At 48.2% G+C, this 16,288-nt stretch overlaps 2 protein-coding genes across 2 annotated transcripts; one reads left to right on the top strand and one right to left on the bottom strand.

Annotated features, from left to right (window-relative positions):
* On the bottom strand, positions 1-8,466 carry LOC140681883 (uncharacterized). The gene is made up of 2 exons (XM_072922523.1): positions 7,674-8,466; positions 1-1,762 (listed from the first exon to the last, which is right to left on the bottom strand). The coding sequence occupies exon 2, from the start codon at positions 1,753-1,755 to the stop codon at positions 394-396; it is 1,362 nt and encodes a 453-aa protein (XP_072778624.1). The 5' UTR covers positions 1,756-1,762; positions 7,674-8,466; the 3' UTR covers positions 1-393.
* A 2,545-nt stretch (positions 8,467-11,011) lies between these two features.
* CZH9orf40 (chromosome Z C9orf40 homolog) lies at positions 11,012-16,230 on the top strand. Its single transcript, XM_030258027.4, has 2 exons — positions 11,012-11,390; positions 14,900-16,230. Exons 1-2 carry the CDS (start codon positions 11,079-11,081, stop codon positions 15,056-15,058), a joined length of 471 nt encoding a protein of 156 aa, XP_030113887.4. The 5' UTR covers positions 11,012-11,078; the 3' UTR covers positions 15,059-16,230.
* Positions 16,231-16,288: the final 58 nt, after the last annotated feature.

Here is a 16,288-nt window from a genome sequence, read left to right as displayed (position 1 = left end):
GAAGGAGTCTTCCACCTGACGGGAGTCTCTCAGACGGCTTTATTCTGAGGGCTTCTCAAAGGGAAGGCGAAGGGGGTGAAGGGAAGCAACCACTCAGAGGGCGAGCCAGCTCTGAGAGCCCCGAACCAGGGCGGGGCAGGGTATATAACAGTTACAGAGGAGGAGGGCCAAGGGGTAGAGCATCCAACCGGGTGAGGGTATGAGGGTGGAGTCAATGGAGAGTGACATGGCAACGGCCAACCAGGATAGAGGGAAGGAGTGGTTTCGAGGGAGGAACCAATGGGGGTACAAAGAACTTAGAACTTTCCAGAACAAAGGGAAGGAGTACAAAATGATTGACATAAACTGGGGGGAAGGGAGAACAGCTAACAGACAACTTGGGAGGCGGGAAAACTACACATCTGTGGCCTCCCATGGCAATGCAGGGAGGTCACCAGCCACACCCCCTCCCACATCTCCCCCGTCTTTATTAACTAAATAAGCGGAACCGAAAGTCTTAACTAAATATTGTTTAAAAATGGCTAAAGCAACGAAAATAAGGAAAATAATAACTAAGATCCAAATAAGTCCTTTCACGATGGGGGCTGCCCATCCGGGGATGCCCCACTGCGAGAATGTCTTGTCTATTGGGTCAGCAGCCGATGGGTTCTCTGTCTTTAAATCCTTTACTTGTTCTCTTATCTGTTGGATGTGGGCCTGAATGGATTTGCTTCTCGATGACAGGTTGAAGCAGCACAATCCGTCAAAGTCCTCGCAGCTGTGGCCATGGGCTAAGAGTAAAAAGTCTATCGCAGCCCGATTTTGTAGGGTTGCGTGCCTGGTGGTCTGTTCGTCCGCCAAGAGGTCTGAGAGGGCGGCCGACGTAGCGTTGGCATTCTTGTTTACCCAACACTCCAGGTGAGAAAGCTCACCAAGGGCTTTTGCTGCTGCGTACCATGGAAGGAATATGGACGCAGCAATTCTCTTTGTCTTACCCCAATTATACAACTGCGAATCACAATTTGAATCGAATTCGTTATATGATCGTTTTTTACGGGCCAATTGTTTTTCCTTCCTCCATTCTAAAATCTGGGTTTTATTTGGAGTTAGAGTCGCAAGCTTGCCAAGGCTACATGGTCCTCCCTGGAGCCGAGATGGAATGCCTGACCATACTCTGTCCCCACAGATAAGAAACATCCCCTTGGGCAACACCTTAGGACGTGTGGACGAGACCGAAACTACCTGGCTGGTGTAATTGCACCAGGTTTGGCTGTTGTATTTTTTGCTTAGAGGTGTTACATCCTTTCTGTATGTATTCTTGGCTAAGTCAAGTCCATGCCAATTCTGACTTGGCCTCCTATAATAAAATTTGACGCAGTATTCTGCGTGAGAGGACCCCAGCAAGTCCAATTCTTGGGGTTCCTCCTTACTATTAGACAGAATTTTTGTCCACTCGTCCCAAGTGTCAACCGGGTTAGGTCTCTTACCCGTGGTTCGGAGTAGGTCGGAGTTGAAAACTGGCCAATCGTCGGCGACCAGGGGAACCCCCACCAGGCATGTGGACAAGGGATTGTCCACACTGCCCATGGCCAAACATAGATTGTCCTGCTGCAAGGACTTGGCAAGCGTGACCCACACGTTTTCCTTCGGCTGCTGAACAATCCATCCTTCCGCCGCTTGCAGCCATAGGATGACAAAGGCCACAGCGACGGCCAGCTGGGTGCAGTGGGGCGGTTTCTGGTATTTCTCCCGGATCGGTGACATATGGGCAGCCATCCTTATTCTAATAACACAAGAGAAAACGTAAATAACAGAAAAGGTTTGGTTCCCTCCCCTCCCAGCTCCCCCTTTTGGGTTAAAAAGGAAACAATTTAGGGCACAGGGGTATAGGGAAAGCGGGTAAGGTAAGGGGGTAAGGGAAAGGTGACTGGAGGGGATGGGGTATCTTTAGATGTCGAGTCCGGTGAGTGGTACAGTCTGGTGATGAGGACTCGGGACACCAAGTTGGGACGGCTCCCGGTCCTCTTCGTTCGTCGTCTTTTCCATGCGACTGCGTCGTCCGGTGTTGTGGGAGGCGCAGCCGGTGGGTTCTGTGGCAACGGTGGTTCTGCAGCTGGGGCATCTTCCAGGAATGGCTTCACGTATTTCCCCGGAATCCACTTTGGGCCATGAGCTGTTGAGACACAGGCATACCCTCTCCCCCAGGTTATTAACGGAAAGGGCCCTGTGATGGCTCGGGATTCCGGGTCCCGGACAAGGACCGGTGGGCGCTCCTTCAAAAGTGCTCGCGTGGTGTTCGTAAAGTGCCTGATGACGGGCGGATCTGGCTCACGGTCGGTGCAGTTTAAGAAATTCAGTACATAAAGTGCTTTGCAAAGGCGCTCGACCGGAGTCATGGACAACGCCGCGTCATGTTGCTGATCGAGCAATCTTTTGAGTTCTTTGTGGGAGCGCTCCACTATGGCCTGCCCTGTGGGATTATGCGGAATGCCGGTGGTATGTTTGATGCCCCATTGCTGCAAGAACAGTTCAAATTGTTTTGAGGTGAGTCCCGGGCCGTTGTCGGTCTTAATTGCCTTCGGGACTCCCAGTGTCGCGAACGCCATGAATAGATGTTTTTTGGCGTCCTTCGTCTTCTCCCCAGTGTGGAGAGAGGCGAAGATCGCACCTGAAAATGTATCAATTGACACATGGATGTATTTGAGACGGCCAAAAGCGTTGTAATGTGTCACATCCATCTGCCACAGCTCCAACGCTCCCAATCCCCGGGGATTAACCCCTGACGCCACTGGTGGAAGGGCGAGGGACTGACAGCTGGGGCAAGTGGCGAGGATGGCCTTGGCCTGTTCCTTCGAGATTTTGAATTGCCTGGCAAGGGCAGGAGCGTTCTGGTGGAAAAACGCATGACTGAGCCTTGCCTGTGCAAAAATGTCTGGGATTGTGTTAGTTATTGAATGTACAGAAGAGGTAGTGGCGACAACCGCTGCTAAATGGTCTGCCCTCCGGTTACCCTCAGCGATGGCTCCTGGCAGGTCTGTGTGCGCCCGGACGTGCATTATGTGATAGGGTTGCTCGCGGTGGGAGATCAGCCAAATTAATTCCGTGAGCAACCCAAACAGTTTTTTGTTTTGAATTTCTTTGAGCATGGCGTGTTCTGCCCGCTCTGCTATCCCGGCTACATACGCCGAATCAGTAACCAGATTGAAAGGCTGTTGGAATTTCTTGAATGCTCTCACGACCGCAGCAAGTTCTGCGATCTGGGGGGAACCCTCAACGATTTGGATGTCAGACTCCCACTTCTGACTCTCCGGGTCTTTCCACGTGATCACTGATTTGTGGGATTTTCCCGACCCATCAGTGAACACTGTGAGAGCATCTTTAATTGGTGTTTTGCTCTTGTAGGATTTTGGGGCCAAATAGAAGGTATCCTTAAACAGTTTATGTTTAGGATAATGTATAGAGATTTGGCCAGGATAGCTGTCCAAGGAAATTTGGAGGTTTTCATTCGTTTGCAGAAGAGACTCCAATTGTTCCAGATTTAAAGGGACATAAATGCACGCCGGATCGCACCCTGCGAGGGTCCGGAGGCGTTGCCTGCCTTTAATGATGAGTTTGGCCATCAATTCAGCGGGTGTGGAGATGGTCTTTGGGGGCTGGTGCGGAAGGAACAGCCACTCGATGATGAGGAGTGGGTCCTTACGCCCAGTATCCCACTGAAACAGCAACCCATGGAAGTTTGGGCACTTACCCAAGATGGCAAGGGTGATAGGGAGGACCCGGTCCACACGGTGCGCCTGGCGGGATCTGATGGCTTCCGCGACTCTCTCCAGGGCTCCCTTCGCGGCAGGTGTCAGCTCGCGTGGAGAAGCCAGGTCGCCGTCTCCTCTCAGGAGTTCGAAGAGGGGCGCCAGTTCCTCCGTGGTGAGTCCCAGGAGAGGTCGGATCCACGTGATGGTGCCGCAGATCTGCTGCAGATCCCGCAGGGTCCGTGGGTTGTCTTTGATGGTCACAGACTGGGGCACGACGGTCCTTCCCGTGATGGTGATGCCCAAATACTTCCATGGGGCGGAGAGCTGGATCTTCTCCTCCGCAATCTGGAAACCCGCATCCTTGATGGCTTTTATTGTCTTATTGAGGGCTGCGCGGAGGTAGGTGGTCGTCTCCGCGCAGACAAGAACATCGTCCATGTAGTGCAATATGATGGCATCAGGGAAAAGTCGGCGGACTGGCGAAAGAACCTGTGCTACAAAGGTTTGGCAGAGCACTGGAGAATTTTTCATTCCCTGGGGCAAGGTGGTCCATTGATACCTTTTATAAGGTTCCGCCTGATTAATTGATGGTACGGAAAAGGCGAACCTGGGGGCATCTCCAGGATACAAAGGGATGTTGAAAAAGCAGTCTTTGATATCAATGACTGCGAGCTGCCAATCCCGGGGAAGCATGGAGGGTGAGGGAAGCCCAGGCTGGAGGGGGCCCATGTCTTCAATGACATCATTTACCCTGCGGAGGTCCTGGAGCAGGCGCCACTTGTCTTTGCCTGGTTTTTTTATTACAAAGACAGGGGTGTTCCAAGGGCTGGTGGAGGGTATTAAATGCCCAAGGCGCACCTGCTCCTCAACAAGTTCGTTGAGCGCATTTAATTTCTCCTCCACAAGGGGCCACTGATCCACCCACACCGGAACATCGGTCTTCCAATTCAACGGCGGGGAGGTGCGCTCCGCAGTGGCCCACACTAAAAATCCCACGCAGGGCTAGGGATGTCAAGGCGGGCACCCCACTGGGACAATACGTCCCTGCCTAATAGCATGATGTTTGAAGAAACCACAAACGGTCGAATTGTGGCTATTTGTCCCTCTGGACCCTCCACACTTACCAAGCGTCGGCTGCGCATGGAGTTGACAGCTCCGCCCACTCCGGAGATTGTGCCACAAGGGGGCACCAACTCCCAGTCGCGGGGCCACTTTGACCTGGGAATGATGGTGACATCCGCCCCAGTGTCTGCCATTAGGTTCATCGCCACCGACTTTCCCTGCAAAGAAAGCACAGTTCGGATTATTGGTCTCTCTTTAGTCACATTTTGAGTAAGAAACACATGAATGTCTTGTTCTGAGTCCCGTCCAGAGAGGTCGTTTGAGTCCAGCAGATAGAGCAGGGCGAAGGGGAGTCCTCTGCCCAAGGTGTAGGGGGGCTCATGGCAGGTGACCGAGACCGTTACCTCGGACCCCGGTGGGACACACACCACTTCAGGGATGATGGAGATCCTGTCGGGTGTGTGCCTTGCGTCTCCGACAATGAGGACGGTCGCTTCGCCCTGGCAGTGAGGGGGCTCCAGGAACCCCGCGGGGATTCTCACCAGGTCCTCATCCTGGAAGGTGACAGTCATGGAGCTCTTGAGGACCTGGCGGCGGCCGGGATCTAAGTTGGCCGTTCTTCGGAGGAGGCGAAGTCCGTCGTCGGTGCTCCGCCAATCCTCCGAAACTGTCCCCTGGGCCATTGGTCCTCCCGGATAGTAGGGAGGCTCGGGCGCTGAGAAGGGCCATTTGTTGTCCTCACGCGGCCCCTCCTCGCGCTCCGCGGCCCGTTTCCCGCCGGCTGGTATGGCGGGAAAGAGTTCCTGGGTGGGGGTCTTGGGGAAGGCATATACGGGTTGTAAAACTGCTCCGGGGGCCAGTGTGGACAGTTTGCTTGTATGTGGCCCATCTGGCCACACCCGAAGCAGCGCACAGTGTTCAAATTCAACATAGCCTCCCCCACCCCTTTACTCACTGCCATTGCGACCGTTACCTCGGTGGACGTTGCTTTGACGCACGCCTCCACCATCTGGGTGATGGTGGGCTCGGGGTCCTGCGGTAACGCCCTCAAGATCTTCTTTGTCTCCGCCGAGGCGTTGGTCACTGCCATCTTTCGGAGGAGCTCTTCCCTTGCCGCAGGGTGCTCTATCTGCTTATCTATGGCCTCTCTGAGGCGGTCGACAAATTTGATGAATGACTCGTCCGGTCCTTGGAGAATAGTTGAAAAACTTTGGGAGGGAGTTCTGCCGTCCGGGATTTTTAGCAGCGCGGCACGGCCAGCCTCTCTGATGTCATCAAGGAGAGGTATCGGTAGTTGGATCTGGTCCTCAGGCTGGCCGAATTCTCCATCTCCCGCAATAGCCTCCATTACCTCGTCGCCTGTGCCCAGGGTCTCCGCTAGGTTGTGCTTTATAATGAGAGGTTTCAGTAGCTTTTTCCACTGAACCTCCCAAAGCAGGAGTTCCGTGGGGGACAACAGGGACTTGGCAATGTATTTGATATCATGCTGAACTAATGTCCGTCCTGAGAAGGTGAGGTCCAATACATTTTTGAAGAATGGCGATTCGCGGCCATAGTCTTTGGCCGCTTTCCTCAGCTCCTTCACCTCAGCATATGGTACCTGTTCCCACCGGGGCCGCTTTCCCCTCTCCCTTACCACCGGTGCAGCAAAAGGCCCGAGGTCACGTGCCAGGTCTAAGTCGCCGTCCTCGATGGCCGCTGCCCGTATCTTAGCCCACCCACCTCCCGGCCTAGATGTGGGCCGGGGGCTGTCACCGTCCTCATCCTCTTCAGAGGATGAGGCAGGACGGGTGAGGGCCTTAAGTCTCTCCCTGACCGTTGGGCTCCGGTGGCGTGGAGCCCTACAGGCCAAAATGGCCTGCTTCCGGCCAGGCCTACTTCCGGTTCCGGTAGCGTGGGAACCGGAAGTGGCTGGAGAGGGGGAGGCGGGACTAGGCCCACCTCCTGGGGCAGGGCCTTCCGGCAGGGGGTTCCCACCCACAGGGGCGTGGCCTTCCTGTAGGCCGGTCCCTCCCACCGGGGGCCCACCCAGGGGCGTGGTCAAGGGGACGGAAGGGGCGGGTCCCGACGATGACACCATCGACGCATCAGACGGGGCGGGACCCGACGCAGGGGCGGCACTCGACGGAGGCGGGGTCAATGGGGAAATGGCGGGAACCCGAGGGGAGTAGGGAGGAGCTGGGACGCCATTTTGTGGCGCTTCTGGTGCCAGCTCGGCCATGCGGCCGGCGCCATTTTGTGATTGATGCTGGCACAGATTTGGAATAGAACAGCAAGGTTTTAAACTGGGGACAGGGGTCTGAGGGTCTTGGGGCAAGGAAAGGGTCGAACTGGGGTGGCCAGTCCCAGGTCGAAAAGAGGACAGGATGGGACGGGGAGCAGCAGGGAGACGGTGGCAACCCTGTGCCGGACTTTGGCAGGGTCTGCTGCCCGACCCACCCTTAGGGGAAAAGGGGTTAGGAGTGGGGGGGACGGAATGAGGGTTAGGAAAACTGGGGGCCCAACTCTCCCGTTTTTGTTTAAATAACGTAAAGATAGAATGAAATAAAGGAAAGAAACGTCCCACTTTAAAATTTCCCTTAACTTGTAAATCGTATAATAAACGCCCAACTTTTCCCCAAAACTGAACCGAGTTAAAATCTTCCTGCGCAGTGTCAGGAAGGTGGTCAAAAATTAAGTTAATTAAGGCTTTTAAATGCCTTTTGTTAAAAGAAATATTTCCCAGAACAAGGGATGACTTAACATGGGAATAGAAATCCCGCCGAGCCGGAGACATACGGTTGCCCATTATGTCAAAACGGCTAAAAATTCCCCAAAGAGGCAAAGGAGAACAGAAAAGAAAAGAGACGGGGTCAGGTGCCAGACGGGCCACGAAAAACTCACCACAAAGGACGCCCGTCGAAAAGAAGATGGCCTCAAAGGGGGGTGGAAGCGCTGCAGGTCCGGAGTGCGAGGGAGCTTCCGCGAAGCTGCTGTTCCTGCTCCTCCGGGTGTCTGCAGCCCACGAGGCGAGGGGTCTTCAGAAAACGAAGCACCGTCGTCCGTGGAACCATGTCCGAACGGCGCTTGAATTCCTCGGGCAGCCGGCTCACGGAGTCGAAGCTGTCGAGGAGACGCTCTCCGCTTGACTCCGTGCAGGGGTCAGCGTGTTCGGGCGCCAGTTGTAGCGTGGCTCGGTCCGCTCCGACTGAGTCGGGGACTTCGGGCACGCTATGGTGGCAGTAAAGAGAAGGAGTCTTCCACCTGACGGGAGTCTCTCAGACGGCTTTATTCTGAGGGCTTCTCAAAGGGAAGGCGAAGGGGGTGAAGGGAAGCAACCACTCAGAGGGCGAGCCAGCTCTGAGAGCCCCGAACCAGGGCGGGGCAGGGTATATAACAGTTACAGAGGAGGAGGGCCAAGGGGTAGAGCATCCAACCGGGTGAGGGTATGAGGGTGGAGTCAACGGAGAGTGACATGGCAACGGCCAACCGGGATAGAGGGAAGGAGTGGTTTCGAGGGAGGAACCAATGGGGGTACAAAGAACTTAGAACTTTCCAGAACAAAGGGAAGGAGTACAAAATGATTGACATAAACTGGGGGGAAGGGAGAACAGCTAACAGACAACTTGGGAGGCGGGAAAACTACACATCTGTGGCCTCCCATGGCAATGCAGGGAGGTCACCAGCCACACCCCCTCCCACAGATTAATGAAAGTTTATATATGTAGATTGTTTATTTTAAGCCTCACTTTAGCTCCTTGGAGGGAGGTGTATTGAATTGTATTGTGAGAGAAGGGGTTTTTTTTTACAGGGGGAAAAAGGTGGTAAGTTGTTGGAGAAATAGTGGGAAACAGGCAGGGAACAAATAGGTAAGATCTTGAAAACTAGGACAGAAAACCAGTAAGTTAGCATACAGGAAAAAAAAAGGGTACCAGCAAAGATACCCCAAGAGAGCCCTCTGGGAGTTATGTTAACTAACTGGGATAAAAAAATCCTTGTACAAGGAGAAAGGACAAGGTAAAGGTGATCCAATTTTGTATGAATGGGCAAAGAAGGAAGTAAGATCTGACCACGTTTATTGCCCTAGATATGTGGCTTTTTTTTTTGAAGTTTGGATTTGTCAGGCTCTAAATTTATTTATAAATTCAAACGAACCGTTTAATCCAGAAGAGAGTATGCCAGGGAAGGAGAAGGGCTGGGAACAAGACAGAAAAAAAATGCCAGCTGCCATGAACCATGTTGGGGCTATCCATGCTCCGGCTTTGTTCCAACAGAAAGATCCCCCTCCTTTGGGGGCTCCGGCAGCAGCCCCCACCTGCGCCCTGCCCTTCCCTCCCCTCACCCCCTTTTCCCATCCCTGCCCTGGCTCCTGGTCTCTTGGTAACAGCAGCTCCTGCTGTTCAAGATAACTCTCTCCCTGGAGAAGATCTGTCTTACTGAAACACAAGAAGCTCATTTAGAAGACAACCCTCCTGATCTCTAAACATGGGAGAAAAGCTATAGAGGTAAAAAAACCAAAAACGAATAGGATGAAGGGATTAGTCTATTTCTGCTAAGAGAGGGTCCAATGGGAGGGGGTGGAACGGGGTTTGTAAACAGTCCTTTGACTTCTTCTGGAGTCATAAATTTAAAAAAAATAAAAAGGAATTCTGGAAGATCCCATAGGAACAGCTGAGCAATTAGACCAATTCTTAGGTCCAAACATTTATACTTGGGAAAAGATGCAATCTATAATGAAAATAGTTTTGTCTAAGGAGGAAAGGCAATTGATCAGAGCAGCTGGAATAAAAGTTTGGGAAAAAGAAAACCAGCAGGCCCCCCCCTTCAACCCCAGATCAGAAAGTGCCAACAGCACCTCATGATTGGGGTCAAAATGATGAGGAGGGGAAGAAACACATGAATGATTATCGTAATTTGATAATCAAGGGAATAAAAGAGATGGCACCCCAAGGGCAAAAATGCTAAAAAGGCTTTTGAGGGACAGCAAGGGAAAGAAACTCCAACTAAATAGTTAGACAGGCTTAGGAGAAATATGAAACAATATTCTGGAGTAGACCCTGAGACTTGAGGGACAAGCTCTGTTAAGAATTAATTTTGTCACAAATGCCAGGCCAGATATTAAAAAAAAAAAAAAAAAAAAAACAACCTAGAAAAATATTGAGGATTGGCATAATAGATCATTAGATGATTTATTAAAGAAGGCTCAAAAGATTTATGTCCAGAGAGATGAAGGAAAAGATAAAGTGAAAGCAAAAATTATGGTAACCGCTATATGAGAAAGTAATTTCCAGAAGAATCTAAAACCCTCAGGCACCAGTCCCAGACATAAAAAGAGAAAAGGGAAAGGAAAAAAACAGAGCTCCAGTCCAACCCAAATCTCAGGAGCATTCTAGAAATATCTGTTTTTACTGTAGGGTCAAAGGACATTGTAAGAGAAAGAGCTCTAATCAAATAAAAGAATTTAAAATCTTCCAAGAGATGGGCAGAGAGGAGGAGTAGGAATACTTGCATCATGTATGAGATTTATGAATATGCAACAGGCTATTGCTTTTAAGGGTTAATCCTTTGTTAGTGAGGTGTGTTTGTTTATGATAGATGAGTGATGAGATGATTGACTCTCACAATTAACAGACAGATATCATGTATATAGGTTAAGAAAGGTTTTATCTATTTATAGTTATGTTCTACCCCATCCTGTTGTTATCAAGAGACAGCCGGGGTGTCTGGGAGAGTTGGGGACATCTGGGAGTGTTGGATTGTGACTGGCGACGATGGACAGAACCTTGGGCGGGATTAAAGGGTTAAAAGGCAAAACCTCCGTTGCGTGGGTGAGCACATGGTGGGAAAAACCCGTTACTGCCGGCGCTGTAACATTTCTCTATTCAGTCTTCCCTTGTATTTTTGATACGGCTTAATGAACCTTTCAATAATTACGAAAAGAGAGTAGCCATTTTCTCACCTATGGCAGAGTGCCAGACACCCGGAGGTTCGTAATTCTTTGCTTTTTATTGTCCTTTATTGTCCTAACTCTTGATTCTCCAAATTCATATTTCTCTAATTTTTACTACTATTTTTATAACTATTTTATTATTACCGCACTTTTAACATTTTAAAACAAGTGACTGGCACTTTTCACAGAGACGGAGCGGGTTTCACGGGTACTAAAGGCTCGATGTCTCCCCGGCCGGCGGGGGCTGTGAGGGCGCTCCCCGCCGGTTCCTCCCGTCAGGCAGCGCGGCGGGCAGCTCCGCCTCCCGGCGGCGGCGCGGAGCGAGGGGCGCAGCGGCCCCGCGGAGCCGGCGGCCCCGGATGGCCAAGCGCCGCGCGGAGCCGCTGCTGTGCCACGTGCCCGTGAAGCGGCTGCTGCGGGACCCGGCGCTGCCCCGCGCGGGCGAGCGGCGGCCCCGCGCGGAGCCGGGCGGCGCGGCCAAGCGCCCGCTGGAGGAGGCGGAGGCGCCGCCGGGAAAGCGGCTCGGGCCCGGCGCCCCCCGCGCGCAGCCGGGGGAGGCGGGCGGCGGGCGGCGGCGGCGCGGCGGGACCGCGGCGGCCCAGGACGCGCCGGCGGCGGAGGGACGCGCGGGCGGCCGGGGCAAAGAGCGGGCCGCCCCCGCCGCCGCCGAGGTACCGTGCGGGACGGGCCCGCGGCGCTCGTCCGCGGGGAGGGAAGGGAGGGAGGGAGGGGTGGTGCCCGCGGCGGCGGAGCGTGTCGGCGGGACGCCCGTGTCAGCCGGGGGTGCTGGCGGGCTCGGTGCCGCCCCGCCCCATCTGCGCCGCCTGGCCGCGGGCATCTTCGAGCTGCTTTTACTTTTGTGCTCCTCGGGGCACGGGAAGCGTCACCAGCTTTACCCGTTCCTTCCCCGCCCGTGCCACGAAACAGCCTGTCCACCTTACCTCGGGTTGTGCTCGGCTTCATCCCCTCCAGGAGTGCGGGGGAAGCTCGCAGAGCCTGTTCTGGTGTTACCTCTGTTGTGTGAGGGTGAGGGTTAGGCTCGCTACAGCGTCAGCTTCCTAAACTTCGTGGTTTGACATTTAATAGCAATGCCAGAGCTATCTTTTAACCTCAACATTTAGCGGAGGCGGTGGGCTGAGGAGAGGCATCAGTGTCGTAATGATTAGAGTATATTGAAACGAGTTTTCTGGTTAACTTTGAGCAATATACGTTTTTCTTCCTGGCCTTGACTACATTTTAATACAGTAGTTCAGCAAACAAAATTTGGTACATATGAAGAAAATCGTAATAAAAAAACCAAAACAAAACAAAACAAAAAAAACCCCACCAAAAACCCCGCACAACCAAAGCAGATTGTGACCAGATTTCACAGATTTCAAACACAGACGTTTGGTACATGTTAAACTTAGTTTTCCTCCCACCTAGATCTTGAAAGACTATTAGATCAATTAGGTTCAGTGATATGGAGGTGGCAGAAAGTCTGATCAGGTTAGATGGGCTTTGGTTGGGAGTTGAAGACAAATTTCGATCATTTGTGGCCTCTCACAGTATAACACCCACATACAATCTGTAAAGAAAACACTGGCTTTTATTTTTCATTCTCTGCTTTTTTTGCGTGTTCTTGGTTGATTGATTTGTTAGTGAATGGTAAAATTAAGGCAGGAAGACATTCAGAAAAAATTCTATGTCATATGAATATTATACAGCCATTTTAAACACAAACATTTCCTTTTGAAGACGGAACACGTATATTCATAAGCATAGCAATCTAAAAAATTGAACAAACCTCTGCAGAACAGTTTGACTCCTATCACAGGTTTAAAGCATCATATTGCAGTTGGCCAGAGAAGAAAGATTTTTTTAATTCAAAGTGCACTTTTGCAACTAGAGTTGGAAAACTAACTCCTTAAATATTATGCAACTTAGTCTATAGAAACTGAGCTTTTGTATGTCTTGAGCTTGCCTACCTTGTTGCCTACCTTGATAGAATTTCTACACAAGACCTGTGTGGAAACTTACCTAGCTGAAGGTGAATATTTGGTGGTTTGTTTTGCCTTATAGGTACAAATGTTTAGCGCTTGTGCCTGTCTTTTGTACTTTTTTCATTTTCACACTGCAGTGTTGCTAATCTGTAAACCTGAAAGCTTTTGAGAGTAATTGTGCATGTTGTCTTAGTCCAAAATTAAGTATGTGTTGATGAACTCTTACACTCTAATAATTTTGAAATGAGGGTGCTGTCATTCACTTTATGCATACAGAGCATGAGGGTTCTGATTTTAAGTACTTAGTGCTCAGTATTTTTAAAAAAAAAATACTAAAATATCAGGGAAGTTCAAATAATGCAGGGGAGAATTTGTAAAAGTAGTTGACAGTTTTTGAAACTATCAACTGAGATTTTTTCAAAGAATTTGTTAGCCACCTGCTCTGCACAGTTCTGTGTGAGTGATGCTGCCTGTGTTGCAATACAGACTGGGAAGTCATCCTTTCCACGCTTGTCAATTGTTGTTAATGCTGTGCTGTACAAAACTTCCAGTTTACAAGAATGGGCAACTACTTTTAGTTTGGCTTTCTTCCAGTTTCAGTATAATCAATCCTTTTGTTCCTGTGTCACGGTGTCATTTAATTTGTTTTAGTCTCAATTAATGGGAACTTTTGTTCTTTAATATTTTCTAAGACAAACTTTCCCAATGAGGAAATTTACATTAGTAGTGTTCTACAGGCAAGGAGCCATCTTACTGCTATGAAATGTCTGCACCTTTCATCCTCTCTGAATTATTATTGTCATGCGGGGCTTTTGCACCAGGAAGATGTTTCTGAGTACGACAGATTGTAGTTCAGGAGAGTTCTGTGTAGTAACAAATAGAAAAATGGATTCTTTAAATGAGAAGTATGGTAATTTTATGTACATCTCTCTTTTGGGAAGAGTGGAGAAAGCATAATTTTTCAGTATTTGAGAAGGTGTAGAGATAGTACTCACTACTGGTTTTTTTTTTTTTTCTGTTGCAAAACCAAGAGACAAGCAATTAATATTTTCAAGAGCCACACTGCAGAGTCCCATTGAAGTTGATTTAGTGTAGATTGCAGTGGTGCTTTGACCCTCCACAGGCTGCATGTCCGTATCTCAGAAATACCAAAACAATTTACATTTTATTTGTTAAAAATACTTCTGTTCAGCATCTGTTATAGCTGACACAGTGAAGTAAAATATTTAAAAATTCGAATTGTATGTTAGGAAAAATGCAAACCCAATATAACATGGAAATGCATTATTTTAGGTTTGTGTCAGCATACACTGTTTTTATATACCAGAAGAAGATACGTGCTCATGACCTAAGGAATGACTTAATTCATTCCTCTTCCTAGATGTATCATGTCCATGGAAACATGTACAGTTTGGCCACTGTTGATAATTGTGACATGTTTATAAAAAGGCAGTGCACTTTCTCATAGACATTTAAATGAAAATTAAAACTGTGCTGCCATATTAAATTAGTAGATGAGGATGTGTGCGTTTGTTTCTCCAGGGTTTTTTGAGATACTATGTAGTTAGATAAGTTGGAGCATTTGTGCTCATAATGCCAAGGCTGTGGGTTTACTCCCCATATGGACAATTCATCTAAGAGCTGCATTTGCTGATCCTTGAGGGTCCCTTCCAGCTCAGAATATTCTGTGATTCTTAAGCTTTCCTCTCTTGAATACAAAATTTGGCTACAGAAAAGAAAAAATAGAATGTTGTTTAAATACTATAAAATGCTTTATTTATCCTGTATATATCATCCCTCTGAGTTGCTGTTAAGTAGCTAAATACATTCTCTTGAATACCAGTTTTTTAATGTACATGAACATTGTATACTATTATGAGAAGAAAAAGCAGTGAGCCGTTTTTGTATGCAAAGTCCAGTAATTGCACAAGTTTTACAGCTTTTTTCTTTGCAAAAATCATAAGCTGAAGAAATGTATGGAATTATGGAAGCTGTTAATAATTCTTCGCAAGAATATTAAAAAAGGCAGAAGTAAATCATGATCTAGTTAAGAATCATAAAGTAGTTGTTAATATGAAATAGCTGAGTAACTTCCTAGTTTCAGTGTCTCATATGAAAAGTTTCTTTTTCTTATTTTCTGCTGCTGATACACACATTAATGTTTTGTTAAATTTTTGTTTATTTGTCTCTTTTCAAAGCAAGAAGAAGAATTCTGTCAATATAACTCATTCCTGTACTGGAGACCACCACTGCCTGCTATTGATTTGTCTGATATTCAGAACTTAGATGAAGAGACTCCATCGAGTGCTAAAACTGCTGCAAGGACTGATACCTCAGAGACTGAAATGGAAACCTGATCAGTTGTTTCATAGCTGTGCATCGACTCCCAGGAAACTTGTTTCCATTGAGATTTGGGTTTTGTTCCTTGGGTGAATAAGCATGCTTATGCAGTCTTGGAGAAACTGTTGTGGCAGTCTTCAAAAGCAAATCTGAGTTGCCTTAGTGTATGGGATAAACGGTATTGGGTTCTTAACAGGAAGCTGTCTGAAGGTGGGCAGTAAGGAGGAGCCTGCAGTGTAATAAGAATACTTGAAGACATGGAGGCAGACTAAAAGAAGAATATAAAAAATTCTTACTTTGGGATGCAATTAAAAGAAATGGGGATATGTTACATGTCTAAAGGAAATGTGAAATTATTTTGTCTGTCCTGAGCAAAAATCAAGTGGTATCTGAAAGTGAAATATTTAATGTGTGAATTTATCATAAAGCACACAAGCTCTAGTGATTTCTAATGTGTTTTTTTTTTTTTTTCTGTATAATAGCTAAACCAAAAAATAAGAGTCCATCAAAATCGGACAAAACATTCCCTTTTCTATGCAAACCAGAAACCAAATGTGGCAGAGAAAGGGAAAGAAAAGGGGCTGCTTTCTGCTGAAAGCTGCTGCTGTTCTGAAAGGTATCACATTCTCATTGAAAAAAAGTATTTTCACCTTCTCTTTTTCACATTACAGACAGCTGCAGGCACCCAGTTTTTTATGTTTTTGGTTCATCTAAAGTTATTACTAATTGTCTTTGTGAAGTTTCTCTGAACTAGTTGATAGGATCTGAATTACAGGTTTGGGCAGATATGTCAAGAAAAGATAGTGCAATATGAAATGACCACACACACTCTTTCAAACCACACTTAATAAGGTGTTTTTGCAGAGATCGTGAATCTTGCAGAGAGTTTTTGCAGAAGCTCATTCAAGTAGTGTTTTTTTTTGCTGTGAAATATAAACTTAATGTTTGTGATTTGCAATTTATTTACAAATTGAAGTATAATTAGAAAGACATCTTTAATAATAGACTGAAGTTGTATGGGAAAACTTACATTTTGGAATACAATTTGTCTTTAAGGATAGAAAAAATTGTATTTTTTTCTGTAATCACTATTGAAAAAGGCAACTTTTGAATTTTATTTTTTTCTAATAATGTGTTTGTTAAAGGACAATAAAGTTTTGCCTGTGTGTATGTGAAAACTTTGGCACTATTACGATGTGAAGTTCTTGACTTTATTTCATAAGATTGCTGCGTCTGTATCTTGGTTG

The sequence above is a fragment of the Taeniopygia guttata genome, chromosome Z (genome assembly GCF_048771995.1).
Source record: "Taeniopygia guttata chromosome Z, bTaeGut7.mat, whole genome shotgun sequence".
In the NCBI taxonomy this organism is placed as follows: Eukaryota; Metazoa; Chordata; class Aves; order Passeriformes; family Estrildidae; genus Taeniopygia; species Taeniopygia guttata.
This window is presented reverse-complemented; position numbering and strand designations above follow the sequence as displayed.